Source organism: Arachis hypogaea, chromosome 12 (assembly GCF_003086295.3).
Source record: "Arachis hypogaea cultivar Tifrunner chromosome 12, arahy.Tifrunner.gnm2.J5K5, whole genome shotgun sequence".
Taxonomy (NCBI): domain Eukaryota; kingdom Viridiplantae; phylum Streptophyta; class Magnoliopsida; order Fabales; family Fabaceae; genus Arachis; species Arachis hypogaea.
This window is the reverse complement of record NC_092047.1, coordinates 1,819,780-1,841,720: the sequence shown is the minus strand read 5'-3', so window position 1 is coordinate 1,841,720 and position 21,941 is coordinate 1,819,780. Positions and strand designations below refer to the sequence as shown.

Genomic DNA, 21,941 nt, shown 5'->3' with positions numbered 1-21,941 from the left:
ATAATGTTCAATTGCAGAGGAAGGTACCTCATACAGCTTTATTGAGAAGAGCTAAAGGAAAATAAAGTGAACTCAATGAAAAATGTGGAGGGTATAATATAGGGATAAGAAATTCTTCCCCTGTAAGTAATATATAAATTACATACAAATTAGAGATGACTTTTTAATGTGTATATGCCACTAGGATTCACTCTATCGACACCGGTAGCCACTTTGCCAGCGCTTTCCATGGCGCCGAGAACCACGCTCTGATACCATTGTTAAGTATCTAAGGAAAGTGGAAAACCACACCTTAAAAGCTAGCTGTTAAGGGGGAAGAACCACTCTCCTTATATACAATATCAAACATCCCATACTACTCGATGTGCAACTTTGAGCACCCCATAATACCCAAGTCCCTAAGAGTTTCATAATCTTTGTTTTTCTCTGCTTAATCCTCCTTGTATCTCCTGCAGAATTCAGAGGTTACACAAATTAAAAACATTTCATGACTAAGTGTTTGTCATCACAAAAACCAAAAGGCATTATTATCAATTTATCATTCTATGGTCTTTCTTTTTTCTTTTTTTCATTTGTATATCTCTTTGGTGGGTACGCATATAGTACTGCAATTATCTGAAACCTCATGAACACAATGTTGGATCAAAGTCGCAAACCACACCGTGTTATGTTATATTGTAAAAATAACTTTAAAAGAAGATTAAATAATAGAAGAAAAGGAAACAAGGAAAACCATACCAAATGTCCCTAGTGTTTGGCAAAAGTTGTAATTTTACTCAGAATATTTTTAAAGGATTTCAATTTATTTCTCTGCTAAAATTATGAATGATCGACAGTAAATAGCATCGTAACAGAAAGTACAATTTAGAGATTCCAAAAACAGTTAAAGAATCAAATTTAAGTTACTACATGGCAGTACCAATTAGTTCAGCATAAAGCCACAAAAATCAAATAGTGGCAAATGCATAAACACAATTTTACCATTAAGGGCATATATCTAATATCTAATTCTTCTAAAATCAAGTTTTGATAACATTTTTCTTTTTCCCAACAGAAGAGGAAAAGTAAATTCTAGAATGGAATGAAGTAGAGTAAATTTACCAACCCGTAGCTAAAATATTTGTATAAGATTATATATGATGAAATATCTGCAGTTTTGGCACTTTTACTTCATAACAATGTACCTGGAGAAGATGGATGAAAACAGTAAATTTCATTTATCATGTATGTAAAGAAATTCTCAAATGTTGGATGCACAATATAATATAATATAATATACTTTTTTTACTTACTCATACGCAACATATATTTTTTTACAAAGTCAAAATATTTTTTTTATTCATCAACATATTCATAATAACAAAAATTATAACAAATTATACATCTTATTATTATTATTAATGTTTATTTTATAAAAACCATTGTTATATTCTTAAAATATTTATAAATTACACAATAATATTCTCATTACAAAATATATATGCATACAAAAATAGAAACACATAAAAAATAAAATAAACTTTAAATACAGCAAAAAAATAAATTTATCCACTTACATAAATAGGATGATCCAAATAGTTGATAATATATTCTTCAGGCGCCAGATAATTACGTACCATTTTTTTTAATCTTTAGAACTAATATTTTTTTTTAAACTCACCACTATTCACTACTACTCACTACACTCTCTTCACTAGTACCTACAGACTAACACAAACACACACTTCCTTTTTTCCTTCTCTCTTATTTTAGCTTCAGCTCAATAAGATGAGAAGAAATACATCATGAATGGAGGAGAAGCTCACCGAATGCATATATATATCAAGGTCTCAAACTGGCGCTGGTTCTCGGGGTGGGGGCTGTCCCCTGCATGCAGGCAGGTCTGGCAACACGCCCCCGTGTGGTGCAGCAGCAGCATTGGAACTCCGCAGTCAATTCTGCTGCGCTTCACGGTCCTCCATGTACTATGCCCCTGCATGGTGAGTCAGCACGCCCCCGGGTGTTGCAGGCGTGCTGCCACCTCGCTCTCCCGTTCAGCCACCACGCCCCTGGCGTGTTGAGGGTGAGCTCCACCCATCCGCAATTCCCCTCTTTGGCCAATAACCCGCCAATACACCAACACACAGTCCATAAAAAAAATAATTTATGTCCGATTACTACTCTTCAAATTAAACCGTTTCATGTTTGAGATTAATGCAAAATACTATTATTTTTTTTTTAACCGAAGATAGGATACTCAAACACGCGACCTCTTATGTGAATATGAAGAAACTATATCATTTGAATTATAATTTTTTGGCAAAAAAATATTATTGTTAATCTAATATCAAAATTAAAAAGTAAAAATTTGATATTTTATTTTGTACTCTATATACCTGTTTATTATTGGATTATGTTTGAAATTCATATATGTTATAAGATAAATTTTGTTTTTAATTTAATGGTAAAAAGATATATGAATTTGACATACAAGACAAAAATAAATATCTAAAGCATTTTTCTATATTCATTTCTCTTGGGATGATATAATCATTTTGGTTTGACATGCTTTTTTTTCGTATACTTTAGTCATTGGCAGATTGGCATTTTTTATTTTGTACTAAGGGTTTGTTTGGGTGAGCTTCTAACAAAATATATTTTTTCGAGTTATCTTTTTTTTTAAAAGATTTTATGAAAAAGTAAAAGTAATTTTATATTTAGATATCTCATGTAAAAAAATCTTTTTATTTATCAATTATGTTTGGGTATAATAATATAAAAGAGCAATACTAGGAGGCCAGCAACTTTTGTGATTAGTAGCCATCAAATAGCCATCAATGATGATTTAATGGTGTGAGATTGGTGTGAGATTTCATCCAATGGCTCACCTTTTTCTGCTTGTTACATGCTGGCCAAAATTTAATAAAATTGCTGGCCCCCTAGACTTTTTCAATATAAAAGTACTTTTTTGTTAATTTATTATGTGAAAAATATCTTTTAAAAAAAGATGTAAATTACAGCTTTCAAAAAAGATGTTTTTTATTTTATTTTATTTTTCTAGTGCTTTTACTTTTACTACTAGATATCTTTTTTTTTTATCAAAACTAGAATGAGACCCGCGCGATGCGCAGGACGGTAAATTAATGATAGTATATAATAAATATTAAAAATTACTATGTTTTGTAGAATTAAATTAAATATGTGTAAACTAAAATTAAATTTAAAAGGTATTTTATTTAAAATAATTTGTAGTACAAAAGATTTGGATGTTAGAATTGTATAAAGTGACATTTTTATTTGGTGGTTTGATTTTTATATTTGCTTTTGTTGATGGACTTAGCCTTCTTATGTAGTGTTCGTCCTCCTTTTTCTTTATTGGTTGTTGTTAGAGTTGTTTGCTTTCTTCTTTCTGTCGTAGATTCTTGTGAAGGCATATTTTTTATGAATTGTTGAGTTGTATACACTTTTTATTGTGTTGTTTGTTCCATCTTTGCAAGTATGTTCTTCTTCTGAACATGTGTCTTGAATTTGTATAATTTTCTTTCTCCTTAATCTCTTAATGGGTATGTGATCTTCGTCATGATATTAGTGTTGGCGAAGTTGGTTCCTATAATCAATGAATAATTTAAATTAGAAATAAAAATAATGTCTTGAATAAGTGAATTTTGTCTGGAGTATTACCTGTTTTATTTGTTGTAGTGGATGTTGAGGTTCAGTATTTTTTGTTGGAATAAATGTCTTGGTAACAGTGTATTGTTGACAATATTTTTTGAGATTAAAATTATTTACTTTGACTTCAGATATAAGTGTAAGGTTACACAAATTTTTCAATTGGAGTGGTGTTTCAATCTCATTACTTTTTTTAGTGTCATTAGATTTGAAGCACTTATGCCCAACACTTTTTTTTTTCTTCGCCATCAAACAGTACAAAAATTGTTGTAACACTTTGATTTGAAATAAGTATTGGGTTAGTAACTAATAATTTGATAGATGAGATTATGAAAAGTATATAGGGTTACCTTATTGTTGGATATTGTGGTGTTTGATTACATGTTCCACAAATGTAGTTGTCTCATTTTTATCTAATATAATCATTTCTAAGCAAAGAGGCTCCTCTTCGTTTGTGGTTGTTAATATTTTTCATAGACGAACCATGCAAACTTTGATAAACCAATTGTCTGTTTGTTTGGTAATATTGTCCAAAGAATGATGCTTCATTAAGTAAGTTTGAGATGAGTTTGAGATGTTGTGTAGTTCGGAAATAAATTTCTTGTGCTAAATTTGATGTTATTTAAAGGAATAGTGATAAGAGACTTATAAATAGTATGAAATTTGAATATTTGTAACGTAAAATTTATTATGATTAATAATATTATTATGACATTTGTAATATGGATATTTATTACATTTAATGAGTTATTTACAGAAATTAGTTATTGGTGGTTATAAACTTATTGTATTGTTTATAATGGTAAGATATAATAAATATAAGGATATGCATTTAATGTCTTTGCTGATTTAAAAATAATAGGTAATTTGGTAAAAATTGAGTGGTTAATTCTAAAATTTTGCCATATAAGCGATGTTGCTGACATGTCATTAGTAGGAGGAGAAACATGTCTTAAAAGTAATGTGAATAAACTTATGTATCTACTTTTATATATTAAAAATAGATAATAACGTCCAAACAAACACAAAGTAAAGATGTTTTATATTATAATAATTTTTATTTTTTTTTGGGTGATAATAATTTTTATTCCTTACTATCTCCTTTCTTTTTCTTCCTTTTTTTTTCTTATGTGAATTTTTTACTAGCTTTTATTCTTCTCTAATTTGTTTATATTATAATAGTTGATAATACATATTGTTTTTAAATTTATTAAAAAAAATTAAAAATAAAATTAGACACGTCAATAGGTAATTATATTTGGATTTGTCTAAAAATGTGTTTGAAAGAGTACTTGACACCATTAAATACCAAAATCATGCGTGTGAAAAGAGTATTAAATGAGTGTCATATCAAAATAATTATTATCTTATAGATCCAAATGAAAGTATTTTTAAGATAATAATAAAAAATTACACTCACAAAATATATTTATTAATTATTATACAAATTTGGATAAATCATCAAAATGGCATCTAATAATTCATATTGTGGATAGAAATAATTTTAAAAGAAGTCTTAAAATATTTTAAAATATTACAAAAATAATTATATATTAAATATATATTCTCAAAAAAATTTTGATATTGGATTTGATATTTTTATACAGACATAATTAGAAAATAAAATATTTTAATACTTAAATTTTGGAAATTTTACTTAAATGAAGTTTTTGTCCTTTTTTAATGATTGAAAAATTTTTTAGAGTATAAAAAAATTAAAAAATTAAAGTTTACTATGATTTTTTTATATAACTTCTAAATACTTATTTTAAAATATTTAGATCAAATACACAAATCGTTCATCGAATCAAAATTTTTCGTATTCATTTCCTACCCCAAAATTCATTGATTAATTAATGTTCCCAATGGAGTCAAATTATTGTGGATGATTGATATGATATCATATTATCACAACATAGTAGCAAAGCATCGAGTTGAGAGGTGAATGAACAACTTGAATTGACTTTTTTTTATTACTAACAACTAGAGTGAGACCCACGCAATGTGCGGAGAGGTAGATTATTTATACTATATAGTATATTTTAATAAATGTTATATTAAAAATATTTTAGAGACATAAGTTATTTATATTAAAGTTATACAAAACTGCATTTTTTATTTTTTTTATTTTTTGATTTACATTAATGGCTACATTTTGTTTTTTTGGTAGTTTTTTTGTTTGTAAATAATTAAAAATAATAAATAAATGAGAATGAAAAATATATAAAAATGTTATATTAAATTTAAAGAATTTTTGACAATTAGTATGAGAGATTAAAAAATGAAGAGTAGTAAGAATTTTAATATGTATAAGTTATAGAATTTGAATATTTGTAACTGAAATTTTTTATAATTATTATTATTATTATGACACTTTTATGTATGCATGTTTATTGCATTTAATTAATACTTGATGTTTCAATTGAATAATAATAGATAAGAGTTTTTTGTTTTAATTTTTTTAAAACATTTTACTAAATAGTGATTGGTCGATTTTCATCTTTTGCCAAGTCATTAGAATTGTTGATGTGTCATCATTAGCAAAGAAAAGACGGCTTAAACTCATTGTGGATATTATATTAAATTTAAAAAATTTTTGACAATTAGTATGAGAGATTAAGAAATGAAGAGTAGTAAGTCTTAATATGTATAAGTTGTAGAATTTGAATATTTGTAACTGAAAGTTTTTATAACTAGTATTATTATGACACTTTTAATGTATGTTTATTGCATTTAATTAGTACTTGATGTTTCAATTGAATAATAATATATAAGAGTTTTTTGTTTTAATTTTTTTAAAACATTTTACTAAATAGTGATTGATTGATTTTCATCTTTTGTCAATGTCATTAGAATTGTTGATGTGGCATCATTAGCAAAGAAAAGATGGCTTAAACTCATTGTTGATAGAGTTGGTTTTAGCTTTTAAATAGATAGATAGATAGATAGATACATGCAAAAGATTTCATTTTTATCCTACATAGCAAACAATTACAACAAATTATACGGATTTTTTCCTATTAATTAGCTATGAGTAGCAACAATTAGAATAAAACATGTTATAAAATAATTTATACACACCTAAAGTGAAAGCTGAATTGGCAATATTTATTAATCTAAGACATAGCTTTCTCTTCAAGGGTTGTAAAATTATTATTGAAGTAATTTTTTTTTAAATTATCCCATGAAATATTAAAAATACAAATAGGCTTCTCAATTTCTTTCTCAACAATTTGATTTAACTAATGGATTGGACAATCTTATTACACAATAAAATTGGAAAGATATTCATATTTTTTTATGGATTGCAAAATTACTATTCATGTGATTTTTTTACCCAAAAATTATCCTTTTTTCACCGATTTTTATGATTTTAAATATAATACAAAATATTTTATTTAAATCCTACAATGATTTCTAAACAATTACAAAAGAATTTTTTTTCTATTCGTACCAAAAATCAATACAAAAAAAGAACAAAATATGTTATAAGACTCTTTTGTACTAACCTGGACTGGAAGCTAAATTGGCACTCCTCTTCGACCGGAGATATTGCTTTCTCCTCATTTTGCATTGTCTAAATTGGATAGATCTAAGTGTTTTAAATAATTGTGTTTCTACATTTTTAAAATAGGCATCAAAATTACCTTATGAATCAATTTACAATAAAATAAGAAAGGTGCAATAAAAATTATGTTAAACAAATCAAGCTGCAGAATCATATGTCGGAGGTACATATCTTCTTGTCTTCTTTTTTTTTTTTTTTGAAAGGATTGTTTTTCGCCTCTTTAATCTAGCAATTTTGGGTATTAACTCTTCCAGTCTGTCATTACCACTGCTGAGATCCAGAATCGAGCTCCGACAGGAAAACCGCAACAGGAGGAATAGAGTTTGGCCTGGTTTCTGCAATTTATGCAATGTGGCTCCATTGAAGATGGACATTGCGATGGACAATTTGTTTCGAGAAAAAAACAATGGCTCATAGGACCGGAAGAGGATGTAGGTAGGAAAAAACAATGGCTCATGGGATGGTACGGAGAGGTGCGAAGAAGAGGAGGGTTTCTAGAAGTATGAGAAAGGTAAGCGGTTTTTTTTGGGGTAAATGTTAATTTGTGTTTTTGTTTTTTAGAAATAAGGATTGATTTGGAAAAAGTTAAGTTGTTGGTTTTTATTGTGTTTTTTAGTTTTGTTTTGTATTTTTTTGTTTGAAAATAAAAGTTTGTAACATCTCAAGATATTTTGAAACATTTTACATATACCCTTTAATTTTATCAAAATACCTAAACTATCCTTTACCCCTTTTCTAAACCCTAACCCTCTCCTAACACACACACATACCCTGCTGAGAATGAAAGAAAGAAAAATAGCGAGAGAAAACAGAGAGGGAGAAGAAAGGAAGAAGAGGGGGAGAAGGGGGTGACACCGGTGAGGCTGGACGTCGCCGTCGTTGCTGCGGATCAGGTAGGGAGAGGGAGAAGGAGTTCGAAACAGGGAATGGGGGAAGGAGAAAGGAAGATGCGCGAGAGAGGAGGTGCTGTCCCTGGAGACCGTCCCTACCGCTGGAAGGGGAGCTTCGTTGTTGCTGTCGCGGCTGCAGGTATGGGGCTTCGAAGAGAGAGAGAGGAGCTCTCAGAGAGAGAGAGAAACACAATGGCTAGCGAGAGGAGAGTCTCGCGAGGAGGGGGAGCTGGTACGCCTCCGCCGTTGTCGCAAGCTGCGCCACCGTGCCTCTGGTCACCGGGGATCGCGCTGACATCGCCGGAAGCCGCTGTTGGAACCTCTGCAAGTTTGCCCTAGCTCAGCTTTGCTTCTGCCTGTTCTGTCCTTGCCGGTGGGGGTCACCGGAGCTGCTGATGCTCCATCCTCTTATTTCCTTTGGTAAGACTAAACTTGTTCTACCTTGTCTTGCCATAAAGCTCTATTATTGACTCTATCCTATCATGTTTGCTGTCCCTTTTATCTTTGCTTTGTTTTAAACCACCGTAGGCTATTAGATTCGCTGCCATTGTTATTGGGGTTGCTCTATGTTATTGATACTAGGGCTGTTGTTGAGGTTGCTGCAGTGAGAAATCGAAGTTGTTGCTACTACCTCGGTCCAAATTTCGTGCTCTTTCATTCCGTTCTACTTCAACCTTCCTTGGCACTCTGGTTTGGTTTCTTCGGTCCCTTGGAACCAATTTGTGAGTAGGCTTTATATTTATAACCGTTAATTTTGTTGGTTTATGCTATTCTGAGTTTCTAATTACATTTATAAAATTATTGTTGAAGAACTTTGATTTGATTAAAATAATTAATTTATTATAATTGAAAAAAATATTTTTATAAAGTTCATAACTTAGAAATTTTACATGAGACTATATATATATTTGATGAAGTTTTATATTATTTTAGAACATTTGATTTTACTCGAATATATACTTTTGAAGCATTGAAGTATTTGTTAGTACTTATTGACTTTGAAATTATGAAATATGTTTCTATGATTGAAAAAGTATGATTTGAAAATATTTCTGATAAAAAAGTATTATCTGATTGATTTGATTCGATACCTTATATATTTGAGAGATTAAAGAATTATTGTATTTGAAACTATATGTTTTGAATTGGTTTGGGAGGCTCGTATTAGAAAACCGTAGTTAACGGCGGTTATGACGTTAACTTAGATGCATCTGACTCAGACTCCAGCTAGCAGGGGTGTTGCTAGCCTAACGTGTAGGCCACACGTTAGATCTGATATTCCGTTAGGACACACAAGAGGAAAGGGCTACCCATAGAGGTGGAGCTGCCCAAGTGTGGACTTTTGATTTGATTTCTGTATGAGAACTCCCTTATTGATTCACTTATTTATATAAATTATTATCTTCTAACTAAAATTATATTTATATGGTCTCATGTGAATTATAGATGTACTGTCTAGTCACTGGGTTGCAAAACTCACTCCGTTTTTCTAAAAATATTTTTCAGGAATAAATATTTGATTATGTGAGTCTTTCTATTCAAGAGTAATGATCTGCAATGGGTATCTATTCGTTGTTGAGTTCTTAGACGTCATCTGCTCCATATGTCACAGGCAGGATCCACCCATATTTATTTTATTTTTTGTTTGTTAAAAATATGTAATTATTTATTTTAGACATTGTAAATTTATTTAAAATATTTGTAATTTTCTTATTCAACTTATATTTGAGTCGGTTAGGCTTGCTTAGGGATTATTTCCTGAGCGCCGATCATGGCTCATTTTGGGCCGTGGCAAAGTGGTATCAGAGCTTAGGTTTAATCTGTGTAATATGGAGCAAGTGTCCTATGGTAGGATCACAATTGTATAAATAGAAGCGCGCCTATTTGTACAAATTGTGGCACTATCAGAGGCCTATAGGAATGTCATCCTTGTCTTTCTGTCATTCTTGGTTTCTGGTTCTTGTCATCATGAGTCATCTGTCGATTCTTGACACCTCTTTCCTCTTCTTTGTACCCAACCTTGAGTTATTATTTGGTAGCTTTTCTTGAACTAGCTTTTGCAATGACTTTAGTTTCGGTTTTGGTTCTCGATTCCTGCCTTGTAGCTAGTTCCAATCTTCCTCGTTTTTGTGAATATTTGCTTTAATATTCTTCATATTCATGTTGCTTTCTATGGTTTTTGATTTCAAGATTTCATCCATTATCTAGAAGATTCGATATGTTTTTGCTGTGAATTTTTATCTTATTCCTGTTATAGAATTGTATTTAGATTTGTGGATTGTGGATTTACTTAGCTGCTGATTTAGATGCTTTGTTCTGGATTTCAATAAAACAAGTTTGTTCTTCTTATGTTGATGATCTTTGAAGTTAACAGAATTTTGAACCACTTGTGATTCTTTCTTTCGAATCAATAAATTTAAAAACTGTTATTCGGTTGCTCTGGTAGAAGAACTACGTGACAAACATATATATGGAGTGTTATTCTTGTTTGCTAGATTGGAATTATAATTTTCTCTGTTTAGGTGTGGCAAATTTTTTTTATGATGTGTTAGCTGATTTGAAGATCTTTTTCTATCTGAAAGTTTGATTGAGCTTTTTGTTTGATAATTTGTTCTGCTATGGTTTTGTTTGTTGAACGTGGCTTTTCTTTCAAGGGTACTATTTTTTCTGGGAACCTTCAAGTTCTTCTCTTTTCAATCTTAGGATTCCTTTAATTCTAAAATTTTTGGATTTCAACTTTGACTCATTTTGCTTCTGCTCTATACTGACAACGCTTCATATTTTTCATGGTAAGAAAACTCAAAATAGCGTGCAAATTATGGGGCATGAATTTTGTGTATAGAAATTTCTGTGTAGTAATCACTTCTTTAAAACCCGTGCTTTCTTTTTCTTTTTCTTTTTGTTTTCCTACTGGTTGATGCTGCTTTGGATTAATACTCTTATCTTGCTGTGAAAAATAACTCAAACCAGTTTAGTTTATTGTGTATTGAATATTGTATTGAATTTTGAAGAAGGTCTTTCTTTCCTCCTAAATTTGTTTTTCAATCATGTTCTGAAATCTAAAATTCTTTGTTGTTTTTCAACGCTCGAATTGAGCATTGTGTTCAATACCTTTCAAAAGTTTTGAACTTATACTTGTTGGTTAGTTCTCTCTTTTTATGCATTTTATTTGTTTGATTTTTGAATACTGTAACATTATTTATTTTATGGGAAAGTGCTTTGAATGTTTAAGATTCCTTCCTTTATAGATCTTTGTTTTAAACTTTTAATCAATGCAAGTTTTACTCTCGCACTTCTGCAATGCTTTGCTTGTTTGAATTTTTATTGAAGACCCTTTACTTACAAGTTCCTAATCTGTTTACTGATTTTCAGTTGTTTCTTGTTTTAAATTTATGATCCAAAAAAAAAAATAAGCATTTTGCTTCAAGTTACTTTACCTTGTGCAAGTTAATCATGTTCTGGTTTGAACCTTGAATTGTTGCATATGTTGGGAGTTTTATTGTTAAGTGTTATATTAATGGAGTGCATGGGACAATGCTACTTTTTTTATGATTTTTTTTATCACCATGAATTAATTGGTGTAATCTTTTCCAAAAAAAAAAAAATTCTTTTCTTCTTATTAATTCTTACAACAAAGACATTGACACGTACCACACTTGTCATTTCTCTTGCCATTCATGTGATATAGTTGTTTTTTGGTTTTTGTATTTTGTGTATATACTTAAATGCTATTCTTGTGATAGAAAATACAAGAACGTTTGACCTAAAGTAGAGAGTTGCCAATAAATCTCTTATACTTTCTAATACACTGAAATTGCATCCTTTCCAGTTTGTCTTGCCAGATCTTGTACTTTGATTTTGATAATCTAACTGATATTTTACATTAATTTTATTATAGTATACTAAATATTAATTTTGTAATTTTGATTGATTTTTCTTATATTTTGATAATAAGATAATAAAATATAACATGAGCTAAATGTTTCTTAGAAAGCTACAAGCTTACAATTTGTATACATGTGCACTCAAGACAATAATGTATATGAAGAAAAAAGTGATAAATGGATTTCTACTATGATTTAACCCAAAATGTGGTTATATGACTAATATTAACAGAGATCATTGAGATTTTTTAAGTAACAAGCAAGTCAATTTCTTTGGTGATTGGACTGTTGAGTTTCTTGATTTGTATGTAATGGTTATTTTTGGGTTTCTTAGTCTCACTTCTGGGTTGGAAATTTGTGAAAGGCTCCATATATACCAAAAAAAAAATTTTTTTTTTCTTTATATATTTTCCAAGATACGACAAGGATTTGGGAGATATATTTTCAAATATTTAGATTTAATATATGTATTTGAGTTTGTCCTAAGTTTATGAGCTTTAAGTTCACTTGACTATTTATGAAGGTGAATTTTCTTTTTGGTGTTTTATCTTTATAAAAAATATGACCTCATACCAATTTTCTAAAATTCTTTTACTATGTGTTGGATTATATTTAAAAAAAAATAGTTATTTTAACTGATTTTAGTATATTAATTGGCAGTACTTCAAAGTTTAGTTTTATTATTATCAGTATTTTATTTGTGAATTTATTTAGAACTTCATACTAAGTCTAGCTGCATGATTATAAGAAATCACATGACTGTATTTTACCAACAGCGACCATAAGGAGTTAAATACCTAAATGTATATGTAAATTCTTGCTTAAGGGACAACAAGGAGATCAATTACATTTCTTGCCATGTATTACATAACTTTCTACTATTTTGAGTTAGGAGATATCAAATTTTATATTGATGTAATTATTTAAGGTCCAAAGTCATGGTAATAAACTAATAATCCCAAAGGTACTTAGTCGAAGATTTCTATAGAAAGGGAAAAGAAGCATGCCGACTTTGTGATAGTTACTATTTTTTTATTTTATGACTGTTAAGTTGTCTATTCCAGAATGTGTTATCTTATTTTAATTTATGTTTTGCTTGCTTTCTCTGTTGTTGATTTTGTCTTTTTACTAATGCATATCCTCGCTTGATTATGCATCTAGTATCCCCCAAGGTTCTTGAAAAAAAAAAAACCTTTGCCCTTGATTGCTATTAATCTTAAATTCATAAACCTTGAATCTTTTTGTTTCAACTTGAATTTGTGTGACGTGATAACTTTATGCTTTTATTATTTCTTTTGAAATGTTTGTCTCATATTTTTCCTTGAGGATGTGAAATAATTCTTAGTTTTATTCATTGTTGATGGATGTCTTATTTGATTGTGTTTCTAATCTTTCTTTTAAATCCTTGTGAACATTGTCATCGACTTTAGTGGCCATCTCTTGTGCGCTTTGTACTTCTTTTATTCATTTTGAACTTGTTCCGACCTAATACTCCATCTTCCCTTTTATTGCTTCCATCGAAGTCCCTCGATTCAAATTTCCTTGTTAATATGTGGCTTATCTCTCTTTTGGCACATTTCATTGTTTCTGTACATCCTTGTTTAATTATTGCGATCTTACACATCCTTTCGAATTCCTGCGAACAGCATCTGAGATGCTTGTTCTTCTCTTCCTAAGTTTTGTATTCCTTTGAGTAAACTCGAGATTCTATTGGTTAACGTGTAATCTCTAGATACAGCGAGCAATACGTTAGTTTTAGGACATGGCGACGTCAAGAAGATTATGAATTAAGAGTATTTCGAGGAGGAAGTTAAGGAGATTTTGGTACAAGTTGAAAAGTTAGTGTTGACGTTTGACTTTAGAATGTACTTTGGAAGTGATGGACAAAGTGAAAAGCGCCATGTGTGTTTGACTTATCAAGAGAATAAGAGGGCGTAAATGTCAACCGCATCATTTTAACACACACCTATGCTGTAATTTTTGCACCCGATTATACTTCTTTCTCATGTTTGGAAAAAGGGCTAAAACCATTTAACATTTTTCATACAGTATCAATTTTCGAGGGCGAAAATTTTTTTTAGGGGGGTAGAATGTAACATCTCAAGATATTTTGAAACATTTTACATATACCCTTTAATTTTATCAAAATACCTAAACTATCCTTTACCCCTTTTCTAAACCCTAACCCTCTCCTAACACACACACATACCCTGCTGAGAATGAAAGAAAGAAAAATAGCGAGAGAAAACAGAGAGGGAGAAGAAAGGAAGAAGAGGGGGAGAAGGGGGTGACACCGGTGAGGCTGGACGTCGCCGTCGTTGCTGCGGATCAGGTAGGGAGAGGGAGAAGGAGTTCGAAACAGGGAATGGGGGAAGGAGAAAGGAAGATGCGCGAGAGAGGAGGTGCTGTCCCTGGAGACCGTCCCTACCGCTGGAAGGGGAGCTTCGTTGTTGCTGTCGCGGCTGCAGGTATGGGGCTTCGAAGAGAGAGAGAGGAGCTCTCAGAGAGAGAGAGAAACACAATGGCTAGAGAGAGGAGAGTCTCGCGAGGAGGGGGAGCTGGTACGCCTCCGCCGTTGTCGCAAGCTGCGCCACCGTGCCTCTGGTCACCGGGGATCGCGCTGACATCGCCGGAAGCCGCTGTTGGAACCTCTGCAAGTTTGCCCTAGCTCAGCTTTGCTTCTGCCTGTTCTGTCCTTGCCGGTGGGGGGTCACCGGAGCTGCTGATGCTCCATCCTCTTATTTCCTTTGGTAAGACTAAACTTGTTCTACCTTGTCTTGCCATAAAGCTCTATTATTGACTCTATCCTATCATGTTTGCTGTCCCTTTTATCTTTGCTTTGTTTTAAACCACCGTAGGCTATTAGATTCGCTGCCATTGTTATTGGGGTTGCTCTATGTTATTGATACTAGGGCTGTTGTTGAGGTTGCTGCAGTGAGAAATCGAAGTTGTTGCTACTACCTCGGTCCAAATTTCGTGCTCTTTCATTCCGTTCTACTTCAACCTTCCTTGGCACTCTGGTTTGGTTTCTTCGGTCCTTTGGAACCAATTTGTGAGTAGGCTTTATATTTATAACCGTTAATTTTGTTGGTTTATGCTATTCTGAGTTTCTAATTACATTTATAAAATTATTGTTGAAGAACTTTGATTTGATTAAAATAATTAATTTATTATAATTGAAAAAAATATTTTTATAAAGTTCATATCTTAGAAATTTTACATGAGACTATATATATATTTGATGAAGTTTTATATTATTTTAGAACATTTGATTTTACTCGAATATATACTTTTGAAGCATTGAAGTATTTGTTAGTACTTATTGACTTTGAAATTATGAAATATGTTTCTATGATTGAAAAAGTATGATTTGAAAATATTTCTGATAAAAAAGTATTATCTGATTGATTTGATTCGATACCTTATATATTTGAGAGATTAAAGAATTATTGTATTTGAAACTATATGTTTTGAATTGGTTTGGGAGGCTCGTATTAGAAAACCGTAGTTAACGGCGGTTATGACGTTAACTTAGATGCATCTGACTCAGACTCCAGCTAGCAGGGGTGTTGCTAGCCTAACGTGTAGGCCACACGTTAGATCTGATATTCCGTTAGGACACACAAGAGGAAAGGGCTACCCATAGAGGTGGAGCTGCCCAAGTGTGGACTTTTGATTTGATTTCTGTATGAGAACTCCCTTATTGATTCACTTATTTATATAAATTATTATCTTCTAACTAAAATTATATTTATATGGTCTCATGTGAATTATAGATGTACTGTCTAGTCACTGGGTTGCAAAACTCACTCCGTTTTTCTAAAAATATTTTTCAGGAATAAATATTTGATTATGTGAGTCTTTCTATTCAAGAGTAATGATCTGCAATGGGTATCTATTCGTTGTTGAGTTCTTAGACGTCATCTGCTCCATATGTCACAGGCAGGATCCACCCATATTTATTTTATTTTTTGTTTGTTAAAAATATGTAATTATTTATTTTAGACATTGTAAATTTATTTAAAATATTTGTAATTTTCTTATTCAACTTATATTTGAGTCGGTTAGGCTTGCTTAGGGATTATTTCCTGAGCGCCGATCATGGCTCATTTTGGGCCGTGACAAAGTTGATTTGGCAAGATTTGATTGGTTGATTCTAACATTTTGTCAAGTAAGCAAATGGTATTACTAACAAATGAAAAAACTTGTATTACTAACAATGGTATGTTTTTGTTATACATATGTTTCCAAGGGATTATGAAAGCTGTTGCACCTACCTTTGATAAGAAGTTAATTAATTTAACTCCTTCATGCTTGGTAAGATGCAGATTATCATAACTTTAACATATAAGTAACACTACTTCAGCTAGGTTCAACAATGATGTTAATCATCATCATGCCTTTGAATTATAAATTTAACAGAAAAAAAAAAAGAAAGAAAAAGCCTACAATTCAAGTTTGATACTCATACAACCCTTGCATTAGATATTGAAACTCATTTGTTTAGCATATTGGATCAAAGTTCAAACATCTGCTATTGATAACCAAACAACCATCTATAGTTCCTATCTTTGAAGCAAAGCATTGAATTCAATAATCCAAGCAACTCCACATGTAGTGTCAATATGATACACATCAGTCATTCATTTAAACTAGTGTAGATACCAACTAAAATAAAAGCTGAAATCAGAAAACACTGCTGCTTCCCAACACATTAATCCAGTTTACATCTCCATATATCTATATATATAGATAGATATACATGTGCAATGAAATCTCGAACATCTGTGAACTTTTACCTGAAAATGATGGCAAAAACAGTAGGAAAAAAATTGTTAAATTATTTTGAAGCTTCAGTTTTCTAGCCAAGACAATAAGCTTTATTTTCTTTTAGCCTTCACTCAAAGTCGCAAACCAAAACATGTTATATTGTAAAAGAGCTTTAAAAGAAGATTAAAGAATAGAAGAAGAGAAAACAAGGAAAAATCATATCAAATGTTTGGCACAAATTTTAATTTTACCTCAAATATTTTTAAAGGATTTCAATTTATCTTTTTGATAAAATTATGAATGAACGACAGTAAATAGAATTGTAACAAAAAAGTACAATTTATAGATTGCAAAAACAGTTAAAGAATCAAACTTAAGCTACTACATGGCAATACAAATTAGTTCAGCATTAAGGCATAAACATCAAATAGTAGCAAAGGCAGAAACATAATTTTACCATTAACTGCATATAACTAATAACTAATTTCCTCTAAAATCAAGCTTTCATAACATTTTTTTTTTTCCCAACAGAAGAGGAAAAGTAAATTCTAGAATGGAATGAAGTGGAGTAAATTGACCAACCTGAAGCTGAAACCTTGTATAAGATGAAATCTCCGCCATTTGGGGACTTTTACTTTATTACAATCTACCTGCAGAGGATAGATGAAAACAGAAGATTTCAATATCTATTTATGGAAGAAATTCTCAAATAAATACACAATATAAATAACAGTGACATTTGAGAATAACAGAGGATATTTCTTTTGAGTACAAGTACAAATTGAGAGATTTCCAATGAATGAAAAAAAAAGAATGCAAATTTTGTTGTTGGCGAATCAGATAATGAGTCCAACTAGTTAATAATGTGTAAAGAAAGAGAGAACTATTTTCTTTGGAGTTAAAGGAAATTTATACATGTATAATTGAATTGTGGTGGCATGCGAACCGTGAAGTTAGATGATTACCTGTTCAGAAATCTTTATTCAGAAAATTTGTTTGTCATCAACTTGAATGGTGGGGATGTGGGAAATTTTGGGCCAGATTAGTTGATGCTTATTCTTGCAGTGTTCTCCCAGCAAACCACAGTATTCCATTTTGAGTAGCAAGAGAGAGGGAGGCAGCTTTTCTCCTTCCATATTCTCCAGCCTTGGACACGAATTAATATGTAGTTGTTGAAGGGAGGTGAGGCGGAGAAGCTCGTTGCACTCCAATGTCTCCAGATTATCAAACTCTTTGATATGTAGAGTGGTAAGGGAGGGAAGGTGAGGCAATGAACCCACCTCTGGGTATGACTTTATGTTGTCGCAGTAAGAACCATAAATGGTAAGATGAGTGAGGGCGTGCAAGTTGCCCATCCATGATAGATCCCTCATTTGTTGCTCGCTAGTTCCCACAAAAAGTGATTTCAAGTTTGGCGGTAAACCACCCTCCGCCATCCAGCACATATCTGAGCCAGATATCAGGAGAGAGTGTAAACTTGGGAGTAGACTCTTCATATCACGTGGTAATGCCTCCAACTTGTCGCATTTTGAGAGGCCGAGATGAGTCAAGTTGGGTGCAGCCACTCCTTCTCCTGCAAATGAGACTAACTCCGGACAATCAAAGATGGTGAGCTGAGTCAAGTTGGGTGCAGCCAGTCCTCCTGCAAATGACACTAAATTGGAGCACCTCCTGAATATGAGACGTTGAAGAGCAGCGTGTGGTGGATCTGAAATTGACACTGATTCCAGATTCCTACAACTGAATATCTCCAAATTCTTGAGATTGGGAAAGACATCCAACGACAAGGAGGTCAGTGAATCACAGCTCTCTTCTATTTGTAGCTCTACCAAATCATACTTGTGCTGCTGTTGCTCCGGGAATTCTAGTTTACTACACTTGCAGAGTTTCAGCTTTTGCAAAGATTTGGGAATACAATTACCCGGAAAGGATACAATTGACGGACACCCTGAAATACGTAGTTCTTGGAGGCAACACAGATGGTTGATCGTCCTTGCATTAAATGATTGAGATCCCCTTATTGATAAATCATCCCCACCAGCTTCATCATCTTCCCGCATTTCTACTTTCGAAACATCCGACAAACAAGAAACCCTTCTCCTGAATATGCCATTAAGCATATCTCCCTTGAACATTGGACAACGTTCTATTCGAAGTATCTTAAGCTGAGGAAAAGCTTCTGGGTCAGGTACGTGCCACTCCTCCCAGCATGGCATCTTATGAAATTCCAACGTCTCCAGTGAGGGAAACGGTGCAGTAGGCGAAGAATCATGATGGCTGTCACTCTTGTAAAACTCATCACCAATACGCTTGAGCTCAAGAAAACCTTCAATGCGCAGGGACTTTAGAGATGGCAGCTGTCCAAGTGAAGGCAGCATGCAGCAATTCTTGCAAGATAGCCATACAGTTGTCATATTGTTGTAAGAAGAGTGCCCCACCCAATCTGGAAATCTTTCGCCCTTGTATCCCATGATTTTCAACTCTTTCAAGCCATTGTGCGGTTGCAAGCCGTCGAGTATATCTCTCTCAGTCTCTGTGTTTGAAACCATCTCATGATCCCAAGACCATTCCAACAATAACTTGTCAATGCGGTCCTTCTCCAACATCCTTGCACTCCTGGCTTGTCTGACATCAGCAACATTCTCCAACTTCCTAATCTCAAATAATCCTTCAAGATTTGAGAGCCCTCCTAATTCCTGGATTCCATTGTCTTTGTGCTTGCCCACCACAAAGTAATCTAAAATATGCATGTGTTTCAATTTACTTATTCCTCTAGGCATTTCTTTCAAACAAGTTCCACCAAGGAGAAGATGCCGTAATTTCACGAGTTTATGCATGCCATCGGGCAACATGGCCAGTTTAGAACATTCATACAATATTAATGTTTGTAGATTATACAAGTTGCATAATGACTCTGGTAATGTCTTAACATTGGTCCTAAAGAGATTCAAATAGCGTAGATGAATCAATTTACCTATTGAATCTGGTAATACATCAAGTTTACTAAAGGATAAAACTCTCAAGTATTTCAACTTTGATGCTCTGCTTTTCAGGCTTAACAAATCATCGATATACAAAGATGTCCTCAAAGATTCTGATTTCACAATGAATTTAAAAGCTTTTGAGATTGGATGAACTAAGCTTCCATATGTCAAATGTGACAAATGACGAATGAGAACCTTCTTCTCTTCTTGTTCACCAAACTCTTCTATTCTACAATAGAAGTCTCCAGCAAGGAATACTGCCAAGTCATGCAAGAGATCATGCATCACGTAATTCTCGGGAAAATCCTTAGCAGCTGGTTTAAAAAATAACCTTGAAGCTAACTCTTCAAAACACTGAGAACCAACCTCTTCTAAACTCTCTCCTCTCTTTGGTGGCCTTAAAAGATCTTCAGCCATCCACAGCAAAATTAGTTTGAGTTTATCAAAATAGTAATCTTTGGGGAACAATGAACAATAAACGAAACAACGCTTCAAGTAAGGAGGTAGCTGGAAGTAGCTTATTAACAATGCTGGAATAATTTTACTATTTTTCAATTCCCAAATGTCATTCATTAAAACAACATTCCATTCTTTAACATCATCCTTTCCTTGCAACAAACGCCCAAGTGTTTCTACAGCTAATGGCAACCCCTTACACTTCTTGACAATCTTTCTACCGACATCCTCTAGTGTTGGGTTCCTGTTTAACACCGGAAAACATGCATTGGCTGCAAACAATAACCAACAAGACTCTTCGGACAACTCATTAAGAGTGCAAGAGGGACATGTTTGAACTACTGAAGCAACCTCTTGATTGCGAGTTGTTAGAAGAATTGTACTACCCTTAGCCCCACCTTGAAAAGGAGTTATAAATTGCTTCCACTTATCGGCATCTTCGCTCCAGACATCGTCTAGAACAATAAAGCACTTCTTTCCCGACAAGATTTCCTGCAATTCATTTTGAAGCAAATTTAAACTCCGAAGGTCACAAGAACTTTTAGTAATTTCCTCCACGGTTTTCCTTGTAATCTCAGCAACATCAAATGTTTCAGAGATGCAGATCCATGCTTTGAGATCAAATCCCTCCGCGACACTGTACGCCCATTTGGCTAAGGTTGTTTTACCAACCCCACCCATGCCAACAATTGGAATCACAGATAACTGAGATTCACTGTTGTCATTTATTATTTTGATTAAAGCTTGTTGATCATCCTCCCTGCCATATATGTTCCCTTCCATCAGACATGTGGTTTCTCGCCATGATGATGATGATGATGATGATGATGACAGGTTATTATCCTTGGTATTCTTTTGAAGACCAAGGATATCTTTTTGACTTACAAGAAATTCTATTCTTGCAACCACCCCTTCCATGTTATCTACCATCTTCCTATATCGGTTGAGAAAGAAACTAGGCAAGAAAGAACATACCTCCTTTTGAGTGGCGGCTTTGGTGAGTACAGAATCCAGAAAGTCATCAGCATCATAAACAGCATCTCTCAGACTGTTGAGCCAATCCCTCACGCGTTCGTCACCCAGTTGCTTGTACTCAGCATCATCAAGCACAGCTTCAGCAGCATGCAGAGAAATTTTCAGCCTCTCAACCAAGCCAGGGCCAAGTTTCTTGCCCAAGACCCGGTTGACCACATCCTCTCTAAGGGATTTGTTAATGACAATGTTAATGAATCCAGAGAGCAAAGCTCCAGCAACAAGTGCACCAGCCATGATGATATGATCTCAACAACAGCAAAGTGAATGGATTTTCAGAGAAAGGTAAGAGAACAATGGTTTGCAGTGTAGTGAACTACTAAGTTTTTCTCAATCAAGTAGTGTATGCAAAGGAGGAGTCAATGATTCCTTAGCAACAAGACATGGTATCGGTCTCCGAGATAACATAGAAAATTCATTGCTTGGAGTGCTTAATTGGATTCGCTCTAACTTTTCATTTTTTAATTCTTTCTTGCAAGTGACGCTGTTTCCGTGTAACTATATAAAACTAGGAACGTTTTGGCGCCACATTTTTGTATGGATATCATGGTAACATATTATGAGGTTATTAATAACAATGATGCATGTTAGTTGTCTTATTTTAATAATTTGTACGTTGCTAATGTCTTAGTCTTAGTTTAATAGTTTGCTTGGAGCTTTTAATTTGTGTTTTTAAATCTGAGTGATGCAACAAAACTGCAAGTTGAGG

The 21,941-nt window shown here is 32.8% G+C and overlaps 1 protein-coding gene and 1 long non-coding RNA gene across 3 annotated transcripts; both read right to left on the bottom strand.

The window, feature by feature from the left end:
- Positions 1-80: 80 nt before the first annotated feature.
- LOC140177254 (uncharacterized) lies at positions 81-1,238 on the bottom strand. The gene is made up of 2 exons (XR_011869080.1): positions 1,106-1,238; positions 81-449 (listed from the first exon to the last, which is right to left on the bottom strand). It is a non-coding gene; the product is annotated as an uncharacterized lncRNA (long non-coding RNA).
- A 15,209-nt stretch (positions 1,239-16,447) lies between these two features.
- LOC112726293 (putative disease resistance RPP13-like protein 1) lies at positions 16,448-21,771 on the bottom strand. 2 transcript variants are annotated; one of them, XM_072210036.1, is made up of 4 exons: positions 21,176-21,706; positions 17,726-20,692; positions 17,343-17,410; positions 16,448-16,789 (listed from the first exon to the last, which is right to left on the bottom strand). In XM_072210036.1, the coding sequence occupies exons 1-2, from the start codon at positions 21,467-21,469 to the stop codon at positions 17,744-17,746; spliced, it is 3,243 nt and encodes a 1,080-aa protein (XP_072066137.1). In that variant the 5' UTR covers positions 21,470-21,706; the 3' UTR covers positions 16,448-16,789; positions 17,343-17,410; positions 17,726-17,743. The 2 variants fall into 2 exon arrangements, with proteins under 2 accessions (XP_072066137.1, XP_025631412.1); XM_025775627.3 differs by having other exon boundaries at positions 17,726-21,771.
- Between the last annotated feature and the right edge of the window lie 170 nt (positions 21,772-21,941).

What these genes read in the sequence shown, in the direction of transcription:
- LOC112726293 (XM_025775627.3), bottom strand. Translation starts at nt 21,469, where the DNA reads ATGGCTGGTGCACTTGTTGCTGGAGCTTTGCTCTCTGGATTCATTAAC.